The 23,226-nt window shown below is 42.8% G+C and overlaps 2 protein-coding genes and 1 non-coding gene across 4 annotated transcripts in view; 2 read left to right on the top strand and 1 right to left on the bottom strand.

Moving 5' to 3' along the window:
- Positions 1–1,163, top strand: part of lars2 (leucyl-tRNA synthetase 2, mitochondrial) — a 28,852-nt gene extending 27,689 nt beyond the window's left edge. Inside the window, exon 21 of one of the 2 annotated variants that reach the window (XM_034554045.1) lies at positions 786–1,163. In XM_034554045.1, the coding sequence (XP_034409936.1) occupies positions 786–965 (180 nt within the window). In that variant the 3' untranslated portion in view covers positions 966–1,163. The remainder of the gene's footprint in view (positions 1–785) is intronic. The other variant, XM_034554046.1, reaches the window with a different exon arrangement.
- A 4,628-nt stretch (positions 1,164–5,791) lies between these two features.
- LOC117745120 (Wilms tumor protein 1-interacting protein) lies at positions 5,792–22,328 on the top strand. The gene is made up of 9 exons (XM_034553200.1): positions 5,792–6,348; positions 6,450–7,694; positions 12,335–12,436; positions 15,903–15,970; positions 17,061–17,123; positions 17,990–18,120; positions 19,139–19,190; positions 20,218–20,286; positions 21,182–22,328. The coding sequence occupies exons 2-9, from the start codon at positions 6,473–6,475 to the stop codon at positions 21,317–21,319; spliced, it is 1,845 nt and encodes a 614-aa protein (XP_034409091.1). The 5' UTR covers positions 5,792–6,348; positions 6,450–6,472; the 3' UTR covers positions 21,320–22,328.
- Positions 22,329–23,153: 825 nt separating this feature from the next.
- trnar-acg lies at positions 23,154–23,226 on the bottom strand. The gene has a single exon. It is a non-coding gene; the product is annotated as a tRNA-Arg (tRNA).

Genomic DNA, 23,226 nt, shown 5'->3' with positions numbered 1-23,226 from the left:
GAGAGTAACAGTGAGGAAAAAACACGGCGGGCTCAGTTTTTAATTTTTTACACAATTGTCTATTTAGCTTAAAGCATACCACTAAACACACACACGGGTGGACACTCTCACACGCTTGCACAGTCACACACACACACACACACACACACACACACACACACACACACACACACACACCACACACAGGGTAATCATAGACTCTCCAGGAAATTACAGACTTTGAATGTAATCATGGACTGAAGACTTTAATTTAAGGGTGGAGAGTTTGAGTGAAAATCGTAGTGGATGCAGGAGCAAACGTGAATATACACATTAATAAAGTTATGTAAATAATAATAATAACCAAAGTTGTGTGTGTGTACTCTACACATCTTTGCATTCTTGTGTTCTTTATGTTCCCTTCTTGTTAATCTCTCACACACAAATCCTAAATCTCATACACACACACACACACACACACACACACACACACACACACACACACACACACACACACACACACACACACACGGCATTACTTTACAACCACTTCCAGAGATCACATTTACTGGTGCACACATGCACTCGCTCCAGAACATTGACTGAGTGCCCTTCCCATACCTACCACTAACTATGTGTTTTTAAGGGTTCTCTCTATATATGGAAGGAGAGGTGGAGTCTGTTATTTTGGGCCTTTTATCCCAGGAAGGACGAGTTTGGTTACATGGCAGAACTGCTTTCAGATAGAGAATTGATTCCAGGGGAACATTTGACACAACCATTTAGAATCCATTTCTCACCTCCAGATAAACAACAAGGCCTGTGGGACAGTGACTGTGCCGCTGCAGGTGTCTAAAGACTCAGAGCGCGTGCAGCAGTTCATCGTGGAGAGCCCGTTTGGACAGAAGCTTCTTGGCGACCGCAACATCAAGAGAGCCATCCTCTCCCCCAGGACTGCCCTCATCAACCTCCTCATTGACGAGTGATATTTGGGCATTTAACGCTGCTTTGTGACTGCCTGTCAATCATTGACTCGGCCCAAAGATAGACAAAAGGTGGACTTTTATATTAATTAAGACAAAGTGAATGACTGTTTATATTAACTGTCACAAATTCAATGTAAATATGTCTAAAATATATTTTATTTATACTTTGCTGTTTTTAATAAAAGACTCAGGAAGCAGTGGGATTTTGTTTTGTCTCTTTAAAAATTCCCACGAGTGATTAGGCATCTGTCGCTTTCAGATCATCCTCCCGTTTAGTCACACCCTCTTGACCCACATGAGCCCAAACACATCTTCAGATTACAGTCGACCATCAGATTTCCCCCTTTCTACGTTAACAGCCCTTGCAGCATTGCACCCAGGACCACAACCTAACACCTCTCCGTCTCCCATATGCATAACGCCTCGGCTGAGTCACACAGCCCAGATCGGCCTTATCAGTGTTTGTGTGTACCTCTGCGGTTGCTTTTAGCCACTGATCTCTTCTGAGCACCACACACAGGGACAAACATTTGGCTTCTGGACCTGCCACTATCTGCTCTGTGAACCCTGTCGCCATCACAAGGTGTATTGTAGGTCACGGAAAAGTCTAATGTGGATTGGGATTGTTTTAGATTCCCACTATTTTGTGTTTGCCCAGAGCTGCACTGCTTATTAATCAGCAAGATGGTTCTCTCTCAGCATTGGTTTCAACATGAGTCAGACAGCAGTGAAATGTATCCATGTGCACACCCACTGGCCTACCTTTTAATGGCTTGGTGAGTTAGCACTTATATGTAGCACTTGCAGTGCCCACGTTGCCTGTAAACCGAGATTTTCGGTAGCTGCTGAACAAAAGTGTCATATTTTGTCCAGTATCAGTGGGTGAATGAAGAAAAAGGAATGTGACCTCTTTGAAAAGTGAGATGTCAGTTTTGCAAGGTCAGCTTCCGTTTGAGAAAGTGCTGTTATTTTTATAGTATAATGTGGTCAACTTGTGACTGATACAAATGGTGCTGCATCACATTATGATGGAGGGTTTGTTTTTCTTAAAAACATGAAAAGAAAATTGTGGACAGAGGAAAAAACAGAACCGTCCTTGCTGACCCCTCCGCCCCCCCTTACCCTTTTTCCATATTTGTCTGCTCCATCTCTGACCATCAGGTGACAGGAAAAGGCTCACAGGAGAGACAGAATAACAGGAAGAGAAACCAGCAATAAGAGGAGGGGAGCAAAAAGCCAGCGCTGTGTTAGTTATTCTCTGATGTCTCCCAGATGCTGCCGCAGCACAAGTCTGAAAGTACTAGACAAAGATAGAGGTATTTTGTGAGCCTTGTTTTCTTTCACGCTGAATGTATATAAAATACAAATAATTAGATTAGGTAAATAGCTGAGTAGCATATTTAACACAACAGTGTGATTCAGACAAATTTGATCCTAGCCTAACTGATGCATTTCTTTTTTTCCAGTAATTTAGTAACTTCAATAACAGCCCCTGGAGTCATGTCAAAGAAAGGATGTTTTCTCTAAACAGTCGCCAGAACTACACCGTTTATAGACAGAAGCTGTAAACGCGTCATTATCGTCAGATTCCCATCTTTCGGACGTTCCATGAACACATCATGTGCGACGAACTCTTTCCGTCAGAAAAAGCAACACAATTTAAAATTGTGATATTTCATGAGAAAATATTTTATTCTACTTTCTCATTTTAAAAATCGCCACGAGCCTAGTGCTTAAACCGGAGACTTGAAAACAAAACAAAAACACATTAAATGATGCGCTTCTCTGCCAACTAGGAAGCCATGATTGATTCGCCTAAGAAACAGTCACGTGACAAAAATGTGACATTTGCAGGCTGCTGAACATTGAGGGAGGACAAGGCTGCAAGTAGAGGCTGTACAAATGTATAGAGTTCAATGAATATAGCAGGTAGAGCCCTCCATCCCCCCCAACACTTGCACTTATACACATGATTATAGATTTGATGGTTTTACAATGTTTTTAAAATAATTTATCATATACATTTAACTTTGTTTTTCTCCTCTTTTTAAAAAAAAGATGTATGGCATGGTCATTTATTTATACAGCACACACATATTTTGAGTTCTCACTGCTTTTAGCCATGATTGTGCCGTTTCCATAGAGATGCATGACTGATCTATTGCTGTGAAAGAGGAGGCCACAGAGCGCAACATGTGACCAGAGCAACAAAAAAAATGCCCTAAAACTGTTTGGGGTTTAGAGGGTTAACACTTTTTGTTTTTGTCAGCTCAGTTTCCATGACGACTAGAATTACTGAATAGGCAACAGAATTCAACTATGACTCACTTTGCTCTTCTGACCAGCCGTTGTCTCGCTTACGCATGGGATGAACAGCGTGAATTGTCTTTGCTGAGTTAAAGGAAATCCCTTCCTCTTGAGAAACTCTGCTGGTGGACATCAAAAGGTTGTGTAGCAGTGCAGTCACCCTCCAGTGCACCATCAAGTCCCTGGACCGGGCTGTGGACTCTCTCAAGGGGACGCAGTAATGCAGCTCATTATCTTAGCAGCTGACCTCAATGCTGGTAATTTGGTCATCCAGGGATTTATTTTTCTCTGTGAGCTCATTGTATCAGCATATTTTCACTAGTCCTTTTTATTGTTTCGGGGATAAAGCTAAATTCTTGGCATGTTTGTGAAGGCACCACACTTGCCAACGTTCTTCATTTATTTACTGTACATCTCTATAGTAACAGTCTTTTAATATTTTTGACTTTTTCTGAATGAAAATAATATATATACTAATATATTTATGATTGCACGCACGCTCTGTCTCACTGTAGATACAGTTGAATGGAAGAGTCAGGTGTGTGCAGTTATTATTTTGTCATGCACTCTTATTATCTGCCCGAGCTGTTACATCCATCCATTTCAATCCACCCAGAACATCTGTTGTGAAGCACTGAGCACACAGTGGCTGTATTGCACTCAGATCTGCAGCTGCTTCAAAGTTAAAGCATTATAAATTAAATGTCAACAGCCGTTGTCCTATTTGTTTTTTGACTAACATTTTGCAATTGAAAATGCTTTTATGCAAATGTCCAGTATAACAAACTCCCAATCAGCGAGATGGAGCTGTACTGTATGTTGTATTCGATTGTAAAAACCTCTGAGATAAAGTGATTTGATAGATACAACAGACTTGACTCCTTGTTTCCTATATGACAGCAACAGTGTGAATACAGCTTTGTATGCCTCAATAAATAGTTCTGTAAAAATGTATGGACATCAGAATTCCAGAAAATATTGTGACTGTTTTTGCCTTTGTTGCTCATCTCTCAAGATCTGTCTGTAAAAAGGAATGTGTGGAGGGTTTCAATACAAGTTATTCTCTGTATCGTTCTAAATGTCCTCCCTTTAATGAGGATCTAATGACACAAATTGCCATTTAACATCATTGTTAAAACTGAGTGATCTCAAGTTTTCCAAAACCCCCTGCTGCTGTTACCAAATGTTTGAATTAACCTTTAACCAACACAGGAGATATTACAGGAAGTAATTGCAAAACACGTGAGTGCTTTAGTGTTAAAGATGACACACAAAAAAATGGTTTCCATTTTAAATCAGACAATCAATCCCTAAATATAACGAGAGTGCTTAGTGATACTTCAAATTACCGTTGTGAACATTATAAATGGCGTGTATGCGTTTCTCTTTGCTGCAACAGCATGCAGGTTTTCCTTAGTGTGTTAGTCTGTAAATGCAAATATATCTACTATAATAATGATATAATAATAATGATCCTGCTCCATTTATTCAAATACCGACTTCTCTGTGAATAACACTAATTGACATGTGAACAAGGTCTCTGTAGTCTTTTACTACAATATTGCCTGTGTCTGTTTCTGGATATGTGTGAAAAAGATTTAAAGTAAGTTAATCCTATAGGTTTCCCTTAACATACATGCATGGTCGGTCCTTATAAACCTTATAAAACCTATAGGCTCCATATCTTTTCACATCAGGACTGTCGGACAACATATACTCATCCAGGCCACAAATAAGAAGTGTTCCTGTGTTTTCTGGGAAATTGTGCTTGTGTGTCTGTGTTTTATGACCAGGAATGTGTGATGTCATTCAACCAAAAGAGGGGGCACAAGCACTGTAAATAGCCCCCCTCCCCTTCAACCACAACAAGGTACACCCATACAGTAGCCACAGTAGTTTTATGGGTTTACTCCACTCCACAAGTTGTTTATGGGATGCTGGAAACTTTCAAAAAGGTTGTCGGTGTGCCAACGACCTTCCTGAGGTACGGTACCCTAAAATAATGACCCATCCCCCATTTGCTTGACTTTTTCTTCTCTCTTTCCATAACTAAACCAATAAGCAGTGCGAGAAGAAGTATCCATATCCTTTAAATTATAGAAAAGAATAGCGATATCACACTGTAAAAACACTCCATTGGGCGAGATTTAAAAGTTCTGCTGTTGCTTCCATAATCTATGTAAAATGGTCTATTATATAATAAAATGCACTTGGACTATGATGAGTGAAAGGGCAGAAAAATAGCTGAAGGCACAAGTGTTATACTATCACTTTAATATTAGAATAATTATGCATACAACTTGGTGGAGCCAACTTAAAGCAGCATATATAGGCTATGCGTGTTGGGTAGTTCACAATAAAGTACCTTATCTGTCAAATAGACTTACATTTTATGGAGCAAAAAGGGAAATGCTGGCTCAAAGAGCAGCAATATGAGTCAACTAGCTCTCGGTATTTTTAACAAGAGCACCGGATGTGAGGGAGCGGATGAATATCTGCCCCTCGGTTATTTATAAGACAAGACACCGTTAGCTCACATCGGGCTGACTGTATGTGTTCATGAAACTGTGACTCGTTACACTGGCCCTTTAAAAACAAAGCGTCCCCCCCGAGCTCAGTCCCAACTGTCGACCAGCGGCCACGTACGGCTCCGTGCGTCAACCGTTATCCCACGGTCCCGGTAGTTAAGGGGCTAACGGCTTCTACCGGTCAACACTTTACCGACACATTCGCGAGTTGGACTACTTTAAAGTACTTTTTAAAAAATTGTTCTGGTGCGGAGGACGTCGTTTTGAATGAAGGTTCCCCGCTGGGACTGTAAAGCAGGAGGAGGAGGAGGAGGGGGGCAGTTCGCAGGGTCGTCCGGGCGATCTGATCTGGGATCTGCTCACATTCATAACCAGACAGACGGCGGCTTGTTGGAGCGGAGCTCGGACGCTTTCTCCGAGGAGGACGCGGAGTCTTTAACTTTTTAAGTCTCTACGCAGGACCACGATACAGAAGGGGGAAGTTTGGTAGAGGAGGAAAGTTTCACCCTGCACCCTCGTCTCCTGTCAAGACGACGAGCGGCTGAAGCGTAAGATAATAATTCACTCTGTTTTACAGACTTTGTGATTTATTTGGACTTCATCCGTCAAATATAACTACTTTAAAAAAAAAAACTTTTCTTCATTGAAGCGGACCCACAGAGTATCTTCAACATGGATAAATACGAGGATTTAGGACTCGAGGCGAGTAAGTTCATCGAGGACCTCAACATGTACGAAGCCTCCAGAGACGGCTTGTTTCGGATGAGGAGGGACGCAGGAAACAACCCCGACTTTGAGGAGACGAGAAGAGTGTTCGCCACGAAGATGAGTAAGATACACATGCAGAAGCAGCAGGAGGAGATGGCAAAGAACAACCAGGCCATCAAAATGAATGGTGGGGCCCACAACAACTCGTACTACACCAAAGACAGACCGCCCATCAATAGTTACAGGCAGCCGTGCGAAGCGGCGGCGAAGCCCCCGATGCTCTCCGGCCCGGTGCCGGCCACCGCGGCTGGGGGTCAGTACGCGCAGTTTGACGGCCAGAAACACCACGCAGGCATCCAGTCTGAACTTCCAGTAGGCCGGGCGTGTGGCTACGGAAACAATTACGATAATAAGGAGCGTTCTGAGCCTCATTCATACCAGCACAACACCCCTTCTCCCCCCAGCCCAGGAAACGCGTCTCTCAACGCGCCCACACATGCTCGTTACCCGGCCAGCCAGCCGGCTGCCTGGGCCCCATCCAGAGAGAGCCAGCTTTCCCCACCTTTGTCCTGGTCTGGGGGCAGCAGTGCGTCTAAGCAGCAGCCCCAGCGCCAGTCTGCACCTTCCACCGCCAACAGCCTTCCATCCCAGCAGATTCTGTCCGTCCCCACGCCTTTAAACGGGCCGGCCAGGGGATGGTCTGGAGAGCCACCTGGCTCAGAAAAACCTGAACTCACCCCGGCCCTGCCTCTGAGTGCCTTCATGGCAGGAGCTGACTTCCAAATGCAGCTACCCTCCACACATTCTGCAGCCCATTACGCAGCATCTTCTCCAACTTCAAGACCCTCCACCAGCCATAATGGTCCTCTGGCAGCATCCTCGCTCTCACCTGAACCTTTTGAAACACCTCCACCCAAATCCCAGCTGGCATCTGCCACCTTGATTCCCGGCAATGTGTCCAAAAGCAGCAGCCAGGGTCAAGGACAGAGCCAAATACCAGTGTGTGGACATGCATTCGGAGCTGAAGCTGAAATCCTGGGCCCCTCCAAGCTTCTCCAACTACCCTGCCAGTCTCTCAGCGCACAGCCCCCTGAACAGGGGCCTTCAGCAGCTGAAATGAAGTTAGAAGCCCTCACCAATCGACTGGAAAAAGAGATGGATGCCCAACCAAAGACTGACTACTTTGGTAAGACAGTTTAAACTATCCAAATGTATCAAGGGGCTTCTGTTAGTTAGCCCACGGCTGTAAAAACCCATTGAAAGACAGAACCGCCCACCCACAGTTCAGAACATAAATCCACTCGTTTTTTTGATTTCATATTTACATGCACACACTGTCGCCCTTTGTCACCCTTCTTCTGTGTTTCCCACACGCACAGACACACACATTTATCCTATTTGGCTGTGTGTTTCTGTGTGTGAATTATGACTGCGACCCAACTGTCATAAGTCTTTGTCTGGTGGGATTCTTGATGCACTTCTCTCTTCTTTTCTTCTGTGGAATGCAGACAGAATCATTTCCTAATTAGTTTCTTGTCTTTTTTTGAAATGATTCATTGTCTGCTCACTTGGCAGCTGAAACAAACTCTTTAGTAGTAAAAGGTGGGGTCGGGGCCAAAAGGAAGAATGTTGACCTCTATCTCCTCCCAGAGATTGAATTTATTACAACAGAAACATTGATGACTAAACTCATTAGTGAGGCTTTGATCACCTTTGATCATCTGTCAGCTCTGTGCTCCAATAAGTCTGTGATAGCTTTAATGTTAGTTCCCATGTTCAATTTGTTGGACTCGCAGTTTTATTTGCACATTATGTCATTGCAGATCTGTGCTTGCACATTTCTTTATGACGCCACGTGTGCATGTTTGGGCGAGTGATGAACACATTCACACAGGGAAAATGATTATGAATAACAGCCCCTTTGACGGCTAGTTCTGGTTTTTGGGGGCCCTTCGGGAACCATAAACCATGGCCGTTGTTTTATAATAACGCGGAATGAATGCAACATTGAAAGAACACGTGCGCTGCTTTGCTGAGGTCAGCTGGGAGACAGTAAATAGGTGAGATGTCTGGTATGTTGTTGGGCGTGTGCTTGTTTCAGAGGAAGCTGGTGCTCACATGTCAACCAGGTGTTCGAAGGAGCCAAGGCCATTCATGGGATGTCCCCCCTATAGGAAAGCATGACAGTGAGAGAAAGAGAGGGTGGGATGGGTGATATCGTGGTTGAAGTCACAGAGCACACAAAAGCAGCCACACACTGATCCACTCAGATTTGTGTCATACGTGGATTATTGATTTTGAACAACTTCAGAGAGAGAAAAAAATACATAGTTGTCTATGTGTAGCGTTCCTTTAAACAATAACTGCTTCTTCCTTGTTCCTTTAACTCCACATCCTGGGAGGAATGTGAGCTACACACACACACACACACACACACACACACACACACACACACACACACACACACACACACACACACACACACACACAGCCATCCTTAGCCCCCCCGGTGTGCTGATATCGGTGTGTAAGGGGAAGATGTTCTCACATACGTCACTGTCACGGCTCACAAATAGCACAGAATGTTACGGATGTTTTCACACCCGTTCCCACATACTGTAGACGTAGCCCACACGCGGCTCCTGTATGGAGTTTTCCACTAGACCACGGCTCATCCTCTGAGTCATGCTTTCACGCCAGAAAAACACTTGTGCAGGCCAGTATTCTTGACAAAGTGTCATCATGGCAGGCCTTCTTAGCGGTGAATAAAAAGAAGTTTGTGAGGTTAAAGCTAAGCTTTCTTTGAGTCTGACAGAAGTTAGGACTGAACATAATGTACCTTTTAAAAAAAGTCTCTTCCAGTACCAATGGTGGTGTTTAACCAATCCAGGGAGCTGTATCTGTACAAAGGGCCGGCTGGGATTCATCCGCGTTCCCAAACGTACACCAAGTGCTGATTGGCAAAATTGCAGCTGGAGGTTCTGGGAAAATGAGTCTGGTGCCAAACGGTTGCACCAGGGGAACACTGAGGAATGTCTGAAGGAAGAGAGCAAGGAATTTTAGATATGAGGTCTTAAGACACAAAGGGGAGGGGAGTCCCAGTCGAGTTTAGAGGTGCCTGCGGTGCATTTGAAGGGATGAGTAGACAAACTGAGAGATTTAGAGTTTGTAGATGCGTCTTTGTCCTTGGCCACAAGAGCCTGAAAGGATAAGTAGCCCGCCCCCCAACCCCGACTTTCACACACGCGCACATTCAGTTAAACATTTAGTGTTGTGTTAAGATGGAGGATTAATTTATCCCATCTGGCAGTTGAGTGGAAAACTTCGTCTTAACTCTTTCCAGGGATTTCTTGGCTTGTGCATTGGCAGGCATTTGGAGGCTTTCTTTTATTTGTGTGTGTGTGTGTGTGTGTGTGTGTGTGTGTCTGATATCCTCTCATGCATATCAGTGCCTCTGTTTGTCTGTCAATATACGTCCTGTATGTGTCTCTGTGTCTGTGTGTGCTGTGGTAAACGTTTAATAATGATGCTATAGTGACACACCCGTCAGCACATTTCAGTGAATGAGATTGCAATGTACATACTTTTGCTACTTTAGAAATTGCATTTATTATATCATGTGGTGGTTGTGTCTTTGTATGTATCTTTTATTGCTCAGTCCTTTTAAAGTTTTTCTTAAAAATCGGATTGCTTTGGGGCTATTGGAGAAGCGCTAACACTACTAGTACTGCTACTCCATTTCATTTTTCGTCTTTTTTTAAAGTCACAATAGTCCGCTGAAAGTATAAACATTTAAAAAGTATAAACATTTAAAATAACTAAGTAATTGGATAGACAGGTGAAATAGCTAGCTAATGATGTTAGTGATGGAGAAACATTTGAGCTTATCTGATCTGGGAACCGTTGTGATATCAAAAACGCATCGAAAACTCCATTTATGATATGTGTACATACTTTTCAGTGAATGAGAAGTTGATTTGCTAGATTTGCTACCTTTCATATTTGAATCATGTCGTGGATGTGTCATATATGAATCTAAAATGTTGTGGCTAATTGTAGAAGTGATAAAACTCAACCGCTATCGGTAGCAAGGGTCGCTTTTTCAGTTAGTGGTGTTTTTGGCCAGCAAGCAGACATCTACTGGGAAAGGTGAGGGGGGATAGGTGGAGTGAGGCTTTGGCTGCATGTTTATCTTCCCTTCCCCCCACTTGAAGCAGGCAGCCAGTCTCCTGAATAATTACGCTGTTTTGGAATATGGGTTTCTGGCCAAAGACAGATTTGTAGTGGTCCAATCGGCAAGGAGTTTACTATGAAAACAAGGATTATTTTTGGTCCCAAACAGGAAAGAAAAAGATTGGATTTTCACTGTATTTCTTGGAGCATGCTAATCAAAGCTATAAACAAGTCAGGAAAATTGCCCTTGGCCCAGTGTCAGGTCTGGAAAAAGTCCTGAAAAAGCACACTGTATGTGTGTACTGCTTTCCTGTTCGTTCTCTCACATGAATTGTTTGTCGATTGTGATTTGAAGGACAGTCACTCGTTCATTCATTTCATCCCTCCAGTAATTGTGCTACATGGCATTATTGTGCCCACAAAGTATTGTTGTGGTTTTATAAGACACTCGTTTTCAGTATCAAGCTCTGAAGGGCATAAATACGTTCTTGTGTTTTCATGTCAACAAATAGCTTACATAAGACAAACATTATTCTGCTTTCTAATAATATCCCTCCATTATCTCTAAATCTACTTTCCAGTCGTTGGGGCACCTGATGATGTGTCCTTTGTGTTGTCATTAGGAGAGGCTTTAGTTGAATTATATATAACCCAGTTGTATATTGCGTTACTGATAGTCTTAAGAAAGGACACATTTGAAGGTTATTAAATGTAACAGTGTGTTTTTGGGGGAGGCAGCCCGTGATGTGTGTTGGATTCGGGGGAAAACAGAAGTTTCTTTGTCAGTGCTCTACCAGGACCTGGGCTGGGCCACGCTCTTCATCTCCAGGGAATTTCTCTATAAAAACAACATGCACACACAAATAACCTCATGCACTAAAAGAGTCATCTTCCATCAGCGCCATTGTCCTCTCTGTTACTTCAAGTAAATACTTCCATACCATACTGTATCTGATTAGCTATTACCGTCAGCAGAGTTGGGAGTTGTCACTTTTCACGGTCCTCCATGTGCCAGTTGTCATATTGCTCCATGCCACAGAGACACGCTCAGAGGCAAAGATGGAGATTGGCACGGAATTAGTGCGAAGAAAGATACTATTTCCATGCCAGGAAAGTATTGTTGCATAAGCAGCAAGTTGCATATTAATCACATGGAAACCCTGTGTTTTAGATGAGCAGTCCAAAGTCAAGGAGAGATTATATAATATTGCATGGCATGCACTCATGTGATTTGTCTTTAGGGCTTTAGGGCTTTTCTCTTTTTTTTCTTCTTCTTTTCTACATTGTTCTGAGCACATTGCTTCGATGAGTGGATCAGTTCATATTGATATCAAGCCACATGTGACTGTGTTTGTAGTTAGGGCAGGAACAAGTCTTTATTAACAGACTCTTCAGTCTCTGAGCCAAGTCAAATAAGCAAATCATGATACATTTCCCCTTTCAATGATGTAGCCCAGTACCCAGCTTCCTGACTTTCTGAAGTGATTTCTTTTGTCTGAATTAATCTGGATCACAGCCCATCTTTATTTCCCTTTAATCGTGATACAATAGAGGTATCTTAATGTATTTATTGATTTGGTAGAGTCTACATCATAAATGCATCAGTGGCTTAAATGACTTTCTGACTTGGTCCTATGCTGTGTTGTGTTCCAGGCGTCTGTGTTAAGTGCAACAAGGCGGTGTATGGAGCCAGCCAGGCCTGCCAAGCTATGGGAAGCCTCTACCATGACAGCTGCTTCACCTGCAGCGCCTGCAGTAAGTACACACACATATAGACAGCATACCTTCACTGACACTTTCACCTGCTCGGATGATTCACATGTAAAGCTCATGTCACCTCCTGGCTAATAGACCCCCAAAGACCCTTCCCTTTTGATTTAAAAGTTGTACCTTCTTCCTCAGTCATTCATCGCCCCAAGCAGAAACCAACAATTATTTAGGGATTACTGTCCCATGTTTACCGGTGTTTGGTTTCTGGGTGTACCAGTCGCTCCTCCAGCCCACACAAAGACACATGATGCAAGACCTTTTGCCGACCTAATTTATCCATCAGTCAATAAAATAACCTTTAGTATAGTTAGATACTCACACTGTATCAAAGTCTGGTGTAGAGCTTGAGACTGAAAATCATTCTTATAAAACCACCAAAATACTTTGTGGGTTTCAGTAGCTACGGGGGCTTATTTGTTTAGACTGTGTATTGTGTGTCAGTCTAGCATCTTTCAATGGACCACTCATTCATCGCTGCACTGGCCAGGTTTATTTTGCCAGTTTACCTGACAAATTCGGTAGAGCCAGGTGTCAGTTGAGGCTCATCACCCTGGCTGCACTGTCCGAAGTATGTGGGACCTGTAGCTTCCCGACTGGACAGCCGTGCACCTCCCTGGTCGAAGAATGACCTGGCTTTGGGTACCGACCAATTAAAATCTCTGTCCCAATTATAAGATGGGTATGTGGAGTATGTGTGGCACTGTGGTGACCTCTACTCAGGCCCATTATTCCGCAACACCTTTGACCTTGCTGGTTACGCCCCCAAATACATGATTAATATCTCTGTGTTTTCTTTTACCCCCTTGTCCTGTGTGTTTATACATGTGTGTGTGTGTGTGAGAGCAAGGAGATGAAAAAGAGGAGACATCGTGGGGGGTGGGAGTGGTTTACAAACCACATACCTCTCATACCTTGCTCCATGTGAGAGCATAAGGGTTATGCTGGCTGTGAGTGGCCCAAGGGGAAAGCATCTCAGCTGGGGGGGGGGGAGGGGGGAATGCAGGCACAGGGGCCCTCAGTAGGTCTGGCTCCAGGAGGACACTGGGTGCTGTTATGTCAGCTGAGCGCAGCGAGGTGGGAGGACAGTGTGGGACAGGGAGACCATTCAGTGAAAGCACACCACACGCAGCCAGCAGGCAGGGGCACGCTGATACATGCATGTACTCATGCTGTGCCCACACAGTAAACAGCACAAGGCATATACTGAGCCTGTTTATTAAGCATCCCTTCTCATCTTCCTCCAGAGTCTATATGTCAAGAAATCTGTCATTATTGTGTAGAGTTGCATAACAATGATGTTTTATGACTGAACGGTACAATGCATTTCCATCTTGAGATTAAGCTCAAGTTTGTAATCAGTAGAAGTAGTTTACACATTAGCCTGTCAAATTCTGCTTTCATAATATAAGTCCCATCCAGCCTGTCGTCAGGCTTTGCAGAATACAAACAAGGATCTGATTGGTCCTGAAACCATTGCATGTTAACATCTGGTGGGTACATTGTCGGTACCTTAACCAAAACGCCCCAGGTGCTGTCCACAACCAGAGAAATGCATTCAGACTACACAAAACACTTCTTCTTTATGCAGGGAACATGTATATATAGATATCTTCAGCAAGGCAGGAGGTGAGACTTCAGCTCATAGAAAATAGTCTAGTAATGTCACATTGCTATACAATATGTTGCTTTTTTTGGTGCTAATTTACTCACAGGTAAGAACAGGGTTGAGTCCCAATTAGGAGGACAGTTATTGTGGATTTCTTATTTTCTGAATGGGATTACATAAGGGAATTCAGAGAATGTTTTAATTAGAAAATGGCCTTCTGTTTTGTTCTGTCCCTCAGGTATTTTACATTTTTATGAAAGCGCAATAGGCGCAGTTCTTTTCAAATAGTCAGTCCTGACTCCTGACTTTAATTAAGCTCTTATCTCTCCGGAAAGCTCAGAGCCTTCCCTCTCTGACTCACTGGGAACAAGACAGGACTGTGAAAAGGAGGGATGGCCCATATCTCACTTCCATCCCGCGTCCTCTTTCCATTTTTTCCTTTAGGGACCCAGTGCCAAGACTGTCTTCATTAATTGTCCTCCGCCCGGTCAAAATGTCTCGTCTCCTCTTCAGTTAGTTATTGTGCTAGCCTTGGCCACACCGCTTGCACGGCCATCATTATTATGTTAAAGTTGGGTAATGTAGTTGTGAATAACTGGTTCAGACAATGTCATTGTGGCAGTTAATTTGTTTTTCTTCATGGATCATCAGTGATTTGAAACATTCCCCTCGATGGCTTACTACTACCAGGGTAGCTGCCATGATATATAGGGCGTGGCAAAAATGGTGGACAATATATAATCTCACAGTAATTACTGTCATATTGCTCAACCCGACAATAGCCAATGAAGGGATGCGCCAAAATATAAATTCAGCACTGACGTCTTGTTGACTTGTTCATGTTCTCAAGAAATTAATCTGAAGAAACATCCTTCAACTGCATTTTCTCTCTGTCTTAAGAATGAAACTGAAATTCCTTGTGACTAAATGACTGTGTGAGCCTATCTGGATACAAGCTTTCGGGTAAACAGAGCATAGGAGATAAAGAAGGCTCCTGTTCACCAAGGTTAACCCCTTCTTCTCCCCTGCTGTCCCCTCCTTCACCTCCCCACTCAGAAAATGTCAGGAATGTTTTCTCTTCCTGTGGGACCTAGGCAAGAATAGCTATGTAAAGTGGTTTAGCTGTGTGTGTGTGTGTGTGTGTGTGTGTGTAGAAGTATTAAAGCACACAGAGAGACAGGAAGCACACCAAGCGTGTGGAAAGACACCAGAAAGGAACAAAGAAGAAGAATAGCAGGTTGTTGTAGGTCTTGGCCTGTTGTCGCCATGAAATCCAATATAGCAGATTGTTTAATCTGTTGCACCTGTCTTGTAATTGAATTTCAGCATTTCACCCCCCTACACACACACACACACACACACACACACACACACACACACACACACACACACACACACACACACACACACACACACACACACACACACACACACACACACACGTGTATGATCCAGATGTGTTCCTTGTCTTACTGCAACCCACTCTGTGACCCAGCAATATTATATTAAGACACCAGCACACCAAAGATCCATTTGTTTGATTTATCTGCCCGGAATCCAGCAAGATATAATGAATATTGCAAGAGGGTCCATTACCTTCGAATGGCTGTAATTAATCACCGCGCTCTTTATGCATTAGTGCTCCAACTATTTTCTGAGACTGCTCTCATGGCTTTGCAAGAATTTCCAGTAAGACAATTCAAACATTCTATCGTTGACTTACCTTTTCTCGTCTGCTTTAATCTACTTATTGTAATTCAATAATAAGAATGCGTTTTGAGTCCCAGGTGCTGTGTTTAGCTCTCGTGAAATGATGCAAAGGGACTCCTGTGTCTGTTTCTCCAGGTCGAAGGCTGAGGGGGAAGGCGTTCTACTACGTCGGAGGGAGGGTTTTCTGTGAAGAGGACTTTCTGGTGAGCGGTCAATACACAATCAATATTTTGTATACCTCAGCTGAGATATGTGACATTTATTGCATTAGGTTGAGATAACATACAGTATGAGCTGCATTCTCTTTCACAACAGTCAACATCTCAATTGTCTCAAGGTTTACAAATATCTCTGTATTTATAAGAATAGGAGGTTATCGGTTTATCTTTATTGTCTAATGTCTGTCTAGCGTACACACTTAATAATCAACCTGCAACCAACTTGCCGGCCTTCAACTTAAATACAAAACATTGGTGAGAGACTTTGACCTCGCCGCGCATGTTCTTGCATCTAATGCTGTTGATTCATATCAGTTTCCTCCCTCGGGTGGGACTGGAAGCAGGTCAGTAACTGGAGAGGCTGCTTTGCTAGGGTTTACAGGGTCGAGGGCGGTCAGGCCATTCACACCAGTGCAGAATGACTGTATGCGCTTTGCAAAAATAGAAACCTCTCAGTATGCATAGTCAGAGGATGTTCATTAAACACAATCGAAAAACCCCCGTGGTAAAACTTGTTGTCATTTCCAAACACACATTCTATATCGTGCATGTTTTTTTTGGGGTTGCATTTTCCCAACTACTCCTTGACACTGTCTATACCTCTGTGCTTGTTTACCATATGAGCCCTCCGTAAAGGACCTCATCTAATTCACTTTCCACCGAAAGCTCCTGGTTGCTCAATTAAAATCCACATTTATACTGAATTCAATTTGCTGTGGCTTTCTCCCTCTACGTGCTGTTAATTAAATCTGCTCTTCGGGTGGCCTCTCCTGACTGATGCTGCTCATACATATTAACACATGACAACGCTGAGCGGACAAACACTGTACCCCTTAAAGGCCCATCCAAGGAACCACTCCATATTGACTTCTGTTCAGTAATTCTTCAAGGGCTCTTTTCTTGCTTTGAGAGAGGGAAAGTTTGAGCAGTTTTAAAGAAGGGTGTTAAACCACCATATAGGCTACTTTGGATTATGCCTGGGAGAAATTGTGGAGCTGTTTAGTCAGACTTCAGTCATCCATTAAATAACCAAATTCCAATGACATCACTGTCGTCTTTTCTCTGCCTGTTGAAGTACTCCGGTTTCCAGCAGTCTGCAGACAAGTGCAACGCATGTGGACATCTGATCATGGACATGGTGAGTGTCTGTTCCTTCTCTCCAGTTGTGTGTACTTTTGAGTGTTTTGTCTGCCTGTGTGTGTGTGTGTGTTTGTGTGAATGCGTTCGAGCCAAGTGATCTCAGCAGACTTCCCCCTAAATAAACCTTCTGTGGGCACATCTGGATAAAGGCTCAAGAGGAAGCATTGGCTCTACATGTGCATCATCTCTCCTTCCCTCACACACACACACACACACACGCACACACACACACACACACACAGACACACACACACACACACACACACACACAGACACACAGACTTGTGGGTAAAAACAAAACACATCCAGTCAGGAAGTGATGCAGCATATGAAGGATTTTTTAGACATGATTCTTCTCCATCCAGCAGAGAGAGATGAAGGCGATGTCTAATTTTTATTGTGCTGCCTGCTTTATCTTCATATCTACACATTTAAAATGCTCACAGCAGAAATATGTTAACTCAATCACTGAGGCTGTATTCTGCATGGTGTTTGTGTATTATGTACATATTTATGTACTCAACAAACAACATAATGTGTGCTTACATTTGCTAGAGAAGGCTGAATATGTTAACTGAATTGCTATGTTTTCCTTTTAGCTTTAATTGATAGGTGTGATTGTTTTTTTTCTGAATATGTATGTATGTATACATAATATACATTTTCTGAGGACTCATTGTGACGTATTCTTAGCTTTGTCCTATTCTCAGCTGCTGTTATGACCCAATATATCCACAGGGATCATTTCAATTTCATCTAAAGTTTTTCTCAGGAACAATTACTATTTTAATACAATTACAAATTGTGAGTAATTAATAAGCGCACTGATGTCCAGAAATCCTTCACTCATTTCTCTCTTTATAGATCCTGCAGGCCCTCGGGAAGTCTTACCACCCTGGCTGTTTCCGCTGTGTCATCTGTAATGAGAGCCTTGACGGAGTGCCCTTCACTGTGGACACTGAAAATAAGATCTACTGTCTCAAAGACTACCACAGGTGAGCGCCACTTGTTTCACAGGACTTCAAAGGGACGAGAGCGGCCGATCTGGATTGAGCTGTGTTAAATCAGTTCACCGATACACCGGAAAAGGTCTAGGTGTCTTATTCCAGATGGATGGATGCACAACCCCTTAACATATGCCTCGCTACTGCAGGGTGTGGTGGAGAAGGGGTCGACTGAGTCTATTTGCCACGTGTGGCGGACCCATGAGAAGTTTAGTCGGGGACGAAAGGAGAGAGAGAGAGAGAGAGAGAGAGAGAGAGAGAGAGAGAGAGAGAGAGAGAGAGAGAGAGAGAGAGAGAGAGAAAGCTCACTGTCCGGTTCGAGGTGTGAAGGGTGGCGTGCAGGCTCCTCTCGTCCAAACGCAACAGTGAACATGCTCCGAAACGGCACAAACGTGGAACATCTGAGTGGGAAATCAAGGTTTTTGTGAGTGTGAGAACATTTGGAAGTCGTGCCTGTTCGCCACCTGTAGAGACTGCATTTAAAGTGATCACCTGTTAGCACTTCAACCGTAACAGCAGCTCCACAGTCGAAGCCTTCCTTCTCCCCGCTGCAGCGCAGCCTGGAAGCTCTCACAAGTCCTCCACGCTGATTGAAGCAGACGACCCGTATTGTGTATACGGTGTGTGTTTGACTTTTAGCCACAGTCATGCCCGTCCACACTGAGAGGCCCTTTGTTATTCCCTCAGACTTCCAGGTGCCAGCCATGTGTGTGGAAATAATGAATTCATTTGAGCTTTTTTCATTTTTCTACTCCTTTTTTTAAAAACATTTTCGGGGAATCACGTGTGTGAGGGAACGCCAGCACATCTGCAAACCTGCCATCTTGAATCTAGTCAGGGTCAGAGCAGGGGAGACGGAGAGGGAGAGAGAGACATCAAATATTAACTGTAACCTTTATAGTCTTTGGATAGAGCGGATTCACATTCAGGACATGAACTGCATTCAGTTCACTCATTTGAGTGCAGTTCAAACTGATCTATGAAAACCTGTCTTTTCACGCTCTCCCAGGGTCCTGGCGCCGAAATGTGTGGCGTGTAACCAGCCCATCCTGCCCTCAGAGGTAAGCTAACTTTCACCTTCGTTTGGGACCGGGTCATGATGAAACAATGTCACATATAGTCTGTCTGTATCCCCATGTTTTGACAGAATTCTCCTATCAAGGTAGTGTGGTAAACTGGTCTAAATCAATAAGATAGAGACTTTGTGTTAAATGTACAGAATCTGTGTTTTGTTCTGGGAAAACACAGATTATTTTTTTTATTTTGATCAGCTTTATTCCTTCATTACATTGAGGTGTTGTTCACTTTTACCTGTGGACCTTTAACCAGCAGCAGCAGCAGCTCAGCAGATTATGAATCCTTATCTGCTCATGTTGACTCAGTTATGACTCAAACACAGAACTAAGCTGCGAGAGTAGCATGTTGTTCAATATGGACATTTTTCCCTCGAGACGACAGGTCAAACAATGAGAGAGGCCTAATAATATTTCTGGGCTTTGAATCGATGTGGTGTCAAGGAGGTGCAGATGGGGAGCAGGAGAAGTACAGTTCACACGCAGGCAGGACATGCTGGCAAAAGCAAAGAAATGTCCAAAATTAGAGTTGACTTTGCTGGAATGTCCCCTGCCCTCCCCTTTGAGTAAGCAGTGAGCCCGGTATTTAGAGGAGAGGTAGAGTGTGTTTGTGTGTGTGTGTGTGTGTGTGCGTGTGTGTGTGTTTTGGGGTGGGGGGCTTCGTCCGTGTCCATTTATGTAAGCTGTTGTTACGGATGTTCAGGGGAGTTCCCTCTCAGGCTGATATTGTAATCAGAAAGATGACTAAAAAAAGAAATACCTCCTGTCTCGAGGACAAAGAACACACAAATATTAAATGTACAGATTGAGACACAGGATCTTTGTACTTATTTATGAACTATTTGCTCCAGTCTTTGGCTCCTTGTGGCTATATCAGTATGATTCGTCATTTAAAAGCACACGCAGTTCAGCGCTTGTTGGTGTCCGGACGTTTTTTTAAACTGAAACAAAAGAAGTCTTCTTCTGGCAAGATGGGCTTCATTTGCTTTGTTTATCGGTGTGTATTTCATTCCAGGGGTCAGATGAAACCATTCGAGTTGTATCCATGGACAAAGACTACCATGTGGAATGCTATCACTGTGAGGTGGGTTCAAGAAAACTGAAGCTTTGCATCTGAAAACATGCCTGTTTAGTGGCTCTCAGCCAGGTACCCTCTGAATGGCTCATTAAGAGATATCATAGCGAGTAGATCCCTGATCTTAATTACAGTCTGGGCGCTAATGACACACTGCTGAGGAGAGCAGGTATGCAACACCTCATCATCCCTATCATCGTTTTAAGTGCCTCTTCTTTTTTTGTGCCAAAGGCTGATTGACAGCTGCTGTTCTCACACGTGGAAATACAAATCAGTGGGCTGTGAGGAGCAGCACCCTGTTTTTGTGTTCATCGTTGTTCAAAGAGGAGCATCTTGACATTAGAATTTGGTCTTTGTAAACATTTCTGTGTTGAAACGGCAAGCCAAAAGGCAGATAATAGTTTATCAGAATAGACTGAAGTTTGACACTCTGGTCTCTATTGATTATTTAGATTGACATTTTAAATATTTGTTTAGAATTTCAATTGATTTTAAGTGATTGTTTTTCACAATCTGCTGGTATTGTATTACCTTTTCATACCGATACCAAGGATATTTCAGAAAACATTTCAGATTGTTCATGCTGATCTTTTTTATTACGATATTACTATGTCATTATTATTATTATTGCATTTATTTTTTCTCTCCTTTTTTCAGTATGCCCATATTTGGGATTTGCTAATATGACGAGTTCAAATCATTTTGTAAATGTAGAAACAAATCTGTTCCAAAAAGCTGTCTTTGCCCACTAACGCGGCAATTATTGCTGTCCAATCTGTCAGTGCTGGGAAATGAGGTCAATGCAGAGCAGATATCAGACCAATTACCCTCCATTGTTCTCTTCAGGCTCCTGTAGCCTGTCAGTGGATGTGTCTAACCCTTGTTCCTCATCTGTGTGGATCAGGCCTGTAAGATGGAGCTGAACGACGAGGAGGGTCACCGCTGCTACCCTCTGAACGGCCACCTTCTCTGCCACTCCTGCCACCTGAAGCACACGGAGCCTGGCTGCCCTTCTCCTGTCGCTGCCGCCGCCGCCTACTGACACTTCAGTGGGCGGAGGGCGACCCCTGGTGGATGTGTGGAGGAACTGCCAAAGCGGGACTGACAGCGGGAGTCGTCGACGTGTGCAATTCTTGTTGTAAAGGATTGATTAGTGCAACGCGTCAGATCACACTGTGGTTGGATGTGCATGTACACAGGAATGTCAATGAAGTGTCTATGATGCCTCGAGATGTTTTCACCCAATAATGAAGGATGGTGAAACACCAAAAGTCAGTGAAGCATTGCGTTAGACCCACTGCATATGGACTTTGTGTGGCCATAGGTTTAAAAAAAAAAAAAGAATGTAAATATCAATTGCATTGGCTGTGTAAATATCTGGTAGTCAACTCATTTTTAGAAACGATGTACCTTCAACTTCAAGTTCAAGTCATTCAAAAGTGACTCATTTTCTGTATCAAATGATAACTCTTTAGCATGACCATTCCATAGAAATATTTAAGAACACCCTTATCCCACAGGTCACAATGCCGCTGTGCGCTGAGGGCCGACCAGTTCATATAAAACAGTTGCATGACTTTTCCATTTTTGTCAAGTCGGGCAAGAATGCTTCAGAGAGCCGGCTAAAATGTTCTAAATGAATCAACGGCCACAATTTGTCAAACGCAGTCTGTTCGAAGCACTTAAAACTAGATGTGTGAGTTGTTGATGCAACTATGAAGAGGTTGGTATTCGGCTTGTAGATCCATGTCTTTTGTTACTTTTGCAAACATATTTTAAAAGTTATATATTGCCCTATATTCATTTACTTTTTTTTCATTCTGACTTTCATGCAAAACCCCTTAAACACTAATTTGATTTGCAGTGGGAGTTACAGTTTTTGATTTGCCATCCAAATTGTATTCATGTCTTTAGTTTACTAACTAAAACATCGCTTGTCATTTGAGTTCCTTTTTCATAACTATGTAGATTGAGATTAAGAGCATCATACCATATGTGCTATATGAGTGTTGGAAAGAACATATTTAATAAATGCATTGCAATAGGACAAACTTAAATTAAAATGTGTTTTTCTTTTCTTTTTAGATAAAAGGGTATACATTCAAAATATCTTGCGATGAGTGAAGACAATTACATATTTAATTGTACTTTTATTATAGATCTGCATATGTATTATGTTCAATGTCATGCTGACTGCGGTCCCTGCACTGCCATGCAGATTGAGGGAAACACAAATACAGTTTCTTCTTAATACTTAAATAAAAATATAGATGAAGACAACACATATGTGATACACGCTCTGAAACTGGCATTCTTCATCCAATATTATCATCGATATATTTGTTAATCAACAACTATTTAATAATTTATGATTATACATATACATGTATCATGACTATATGGTTAAGATCAAACTTGTTTGAACCCTTGGTGAAATTCCCCAGCTACCTAGCAGTGTATATAGTAAAGAAGAGCTCCATGGTTACCATGTAACATTAAAGTGAGACTTTCACATCAATGCATCAATACATATTATACTGAAATTGGCCGTTTTGCAGATTACATATTGAACATAATACGATAATACATGACTTGTAATGTACTTGAGTATTTTTACTGTTGTATTTATACTCTTACTAAATTAAAGGTCTGAGTATTTCTTCCGCCATTGGCCGACTTCACCGTACTGTGTCATTTTAGTTGCCGACAATTATATATATATATATATATGTCTCTATGATCATCAGAGAGGAACGAGTGGGATTCGACGCGACTTACTACGTGTGTATTTCAGGAGTTTCGTACGTACGTTAGTCGGATAGATTAATACGATATGCCGTCTTTCCTCACCAGAGTAGAAAAAAAGGCAAAAGCGACGAGCCAGCCAGGAGTCGAACCTAGAATCTTCTGATCCGTAGTCAGACGCGTTATCCATTGCGCCACTGGCCC

The sequence above is a fragment of the Cyclopterus lumpus genome, chromosome 16 (genome assembly GCF_009769545.1).
Source record: "Cyclopterus lumpus isolate fCycLum1 chromosome 16, fCycLum1.pri, whole genome shotgun sequence".
NCBI classification, from domain to species: domain Eukaryota; kingdom Metazoa; phylum Chordata; class Actinopteri; order Perciformes; family Cyclopteridae; genus Cyclopterus; species Cyclopterus lumpus.
This window is presented reverse-complemented; position numbering and strand designations above follow the sequence as displayed.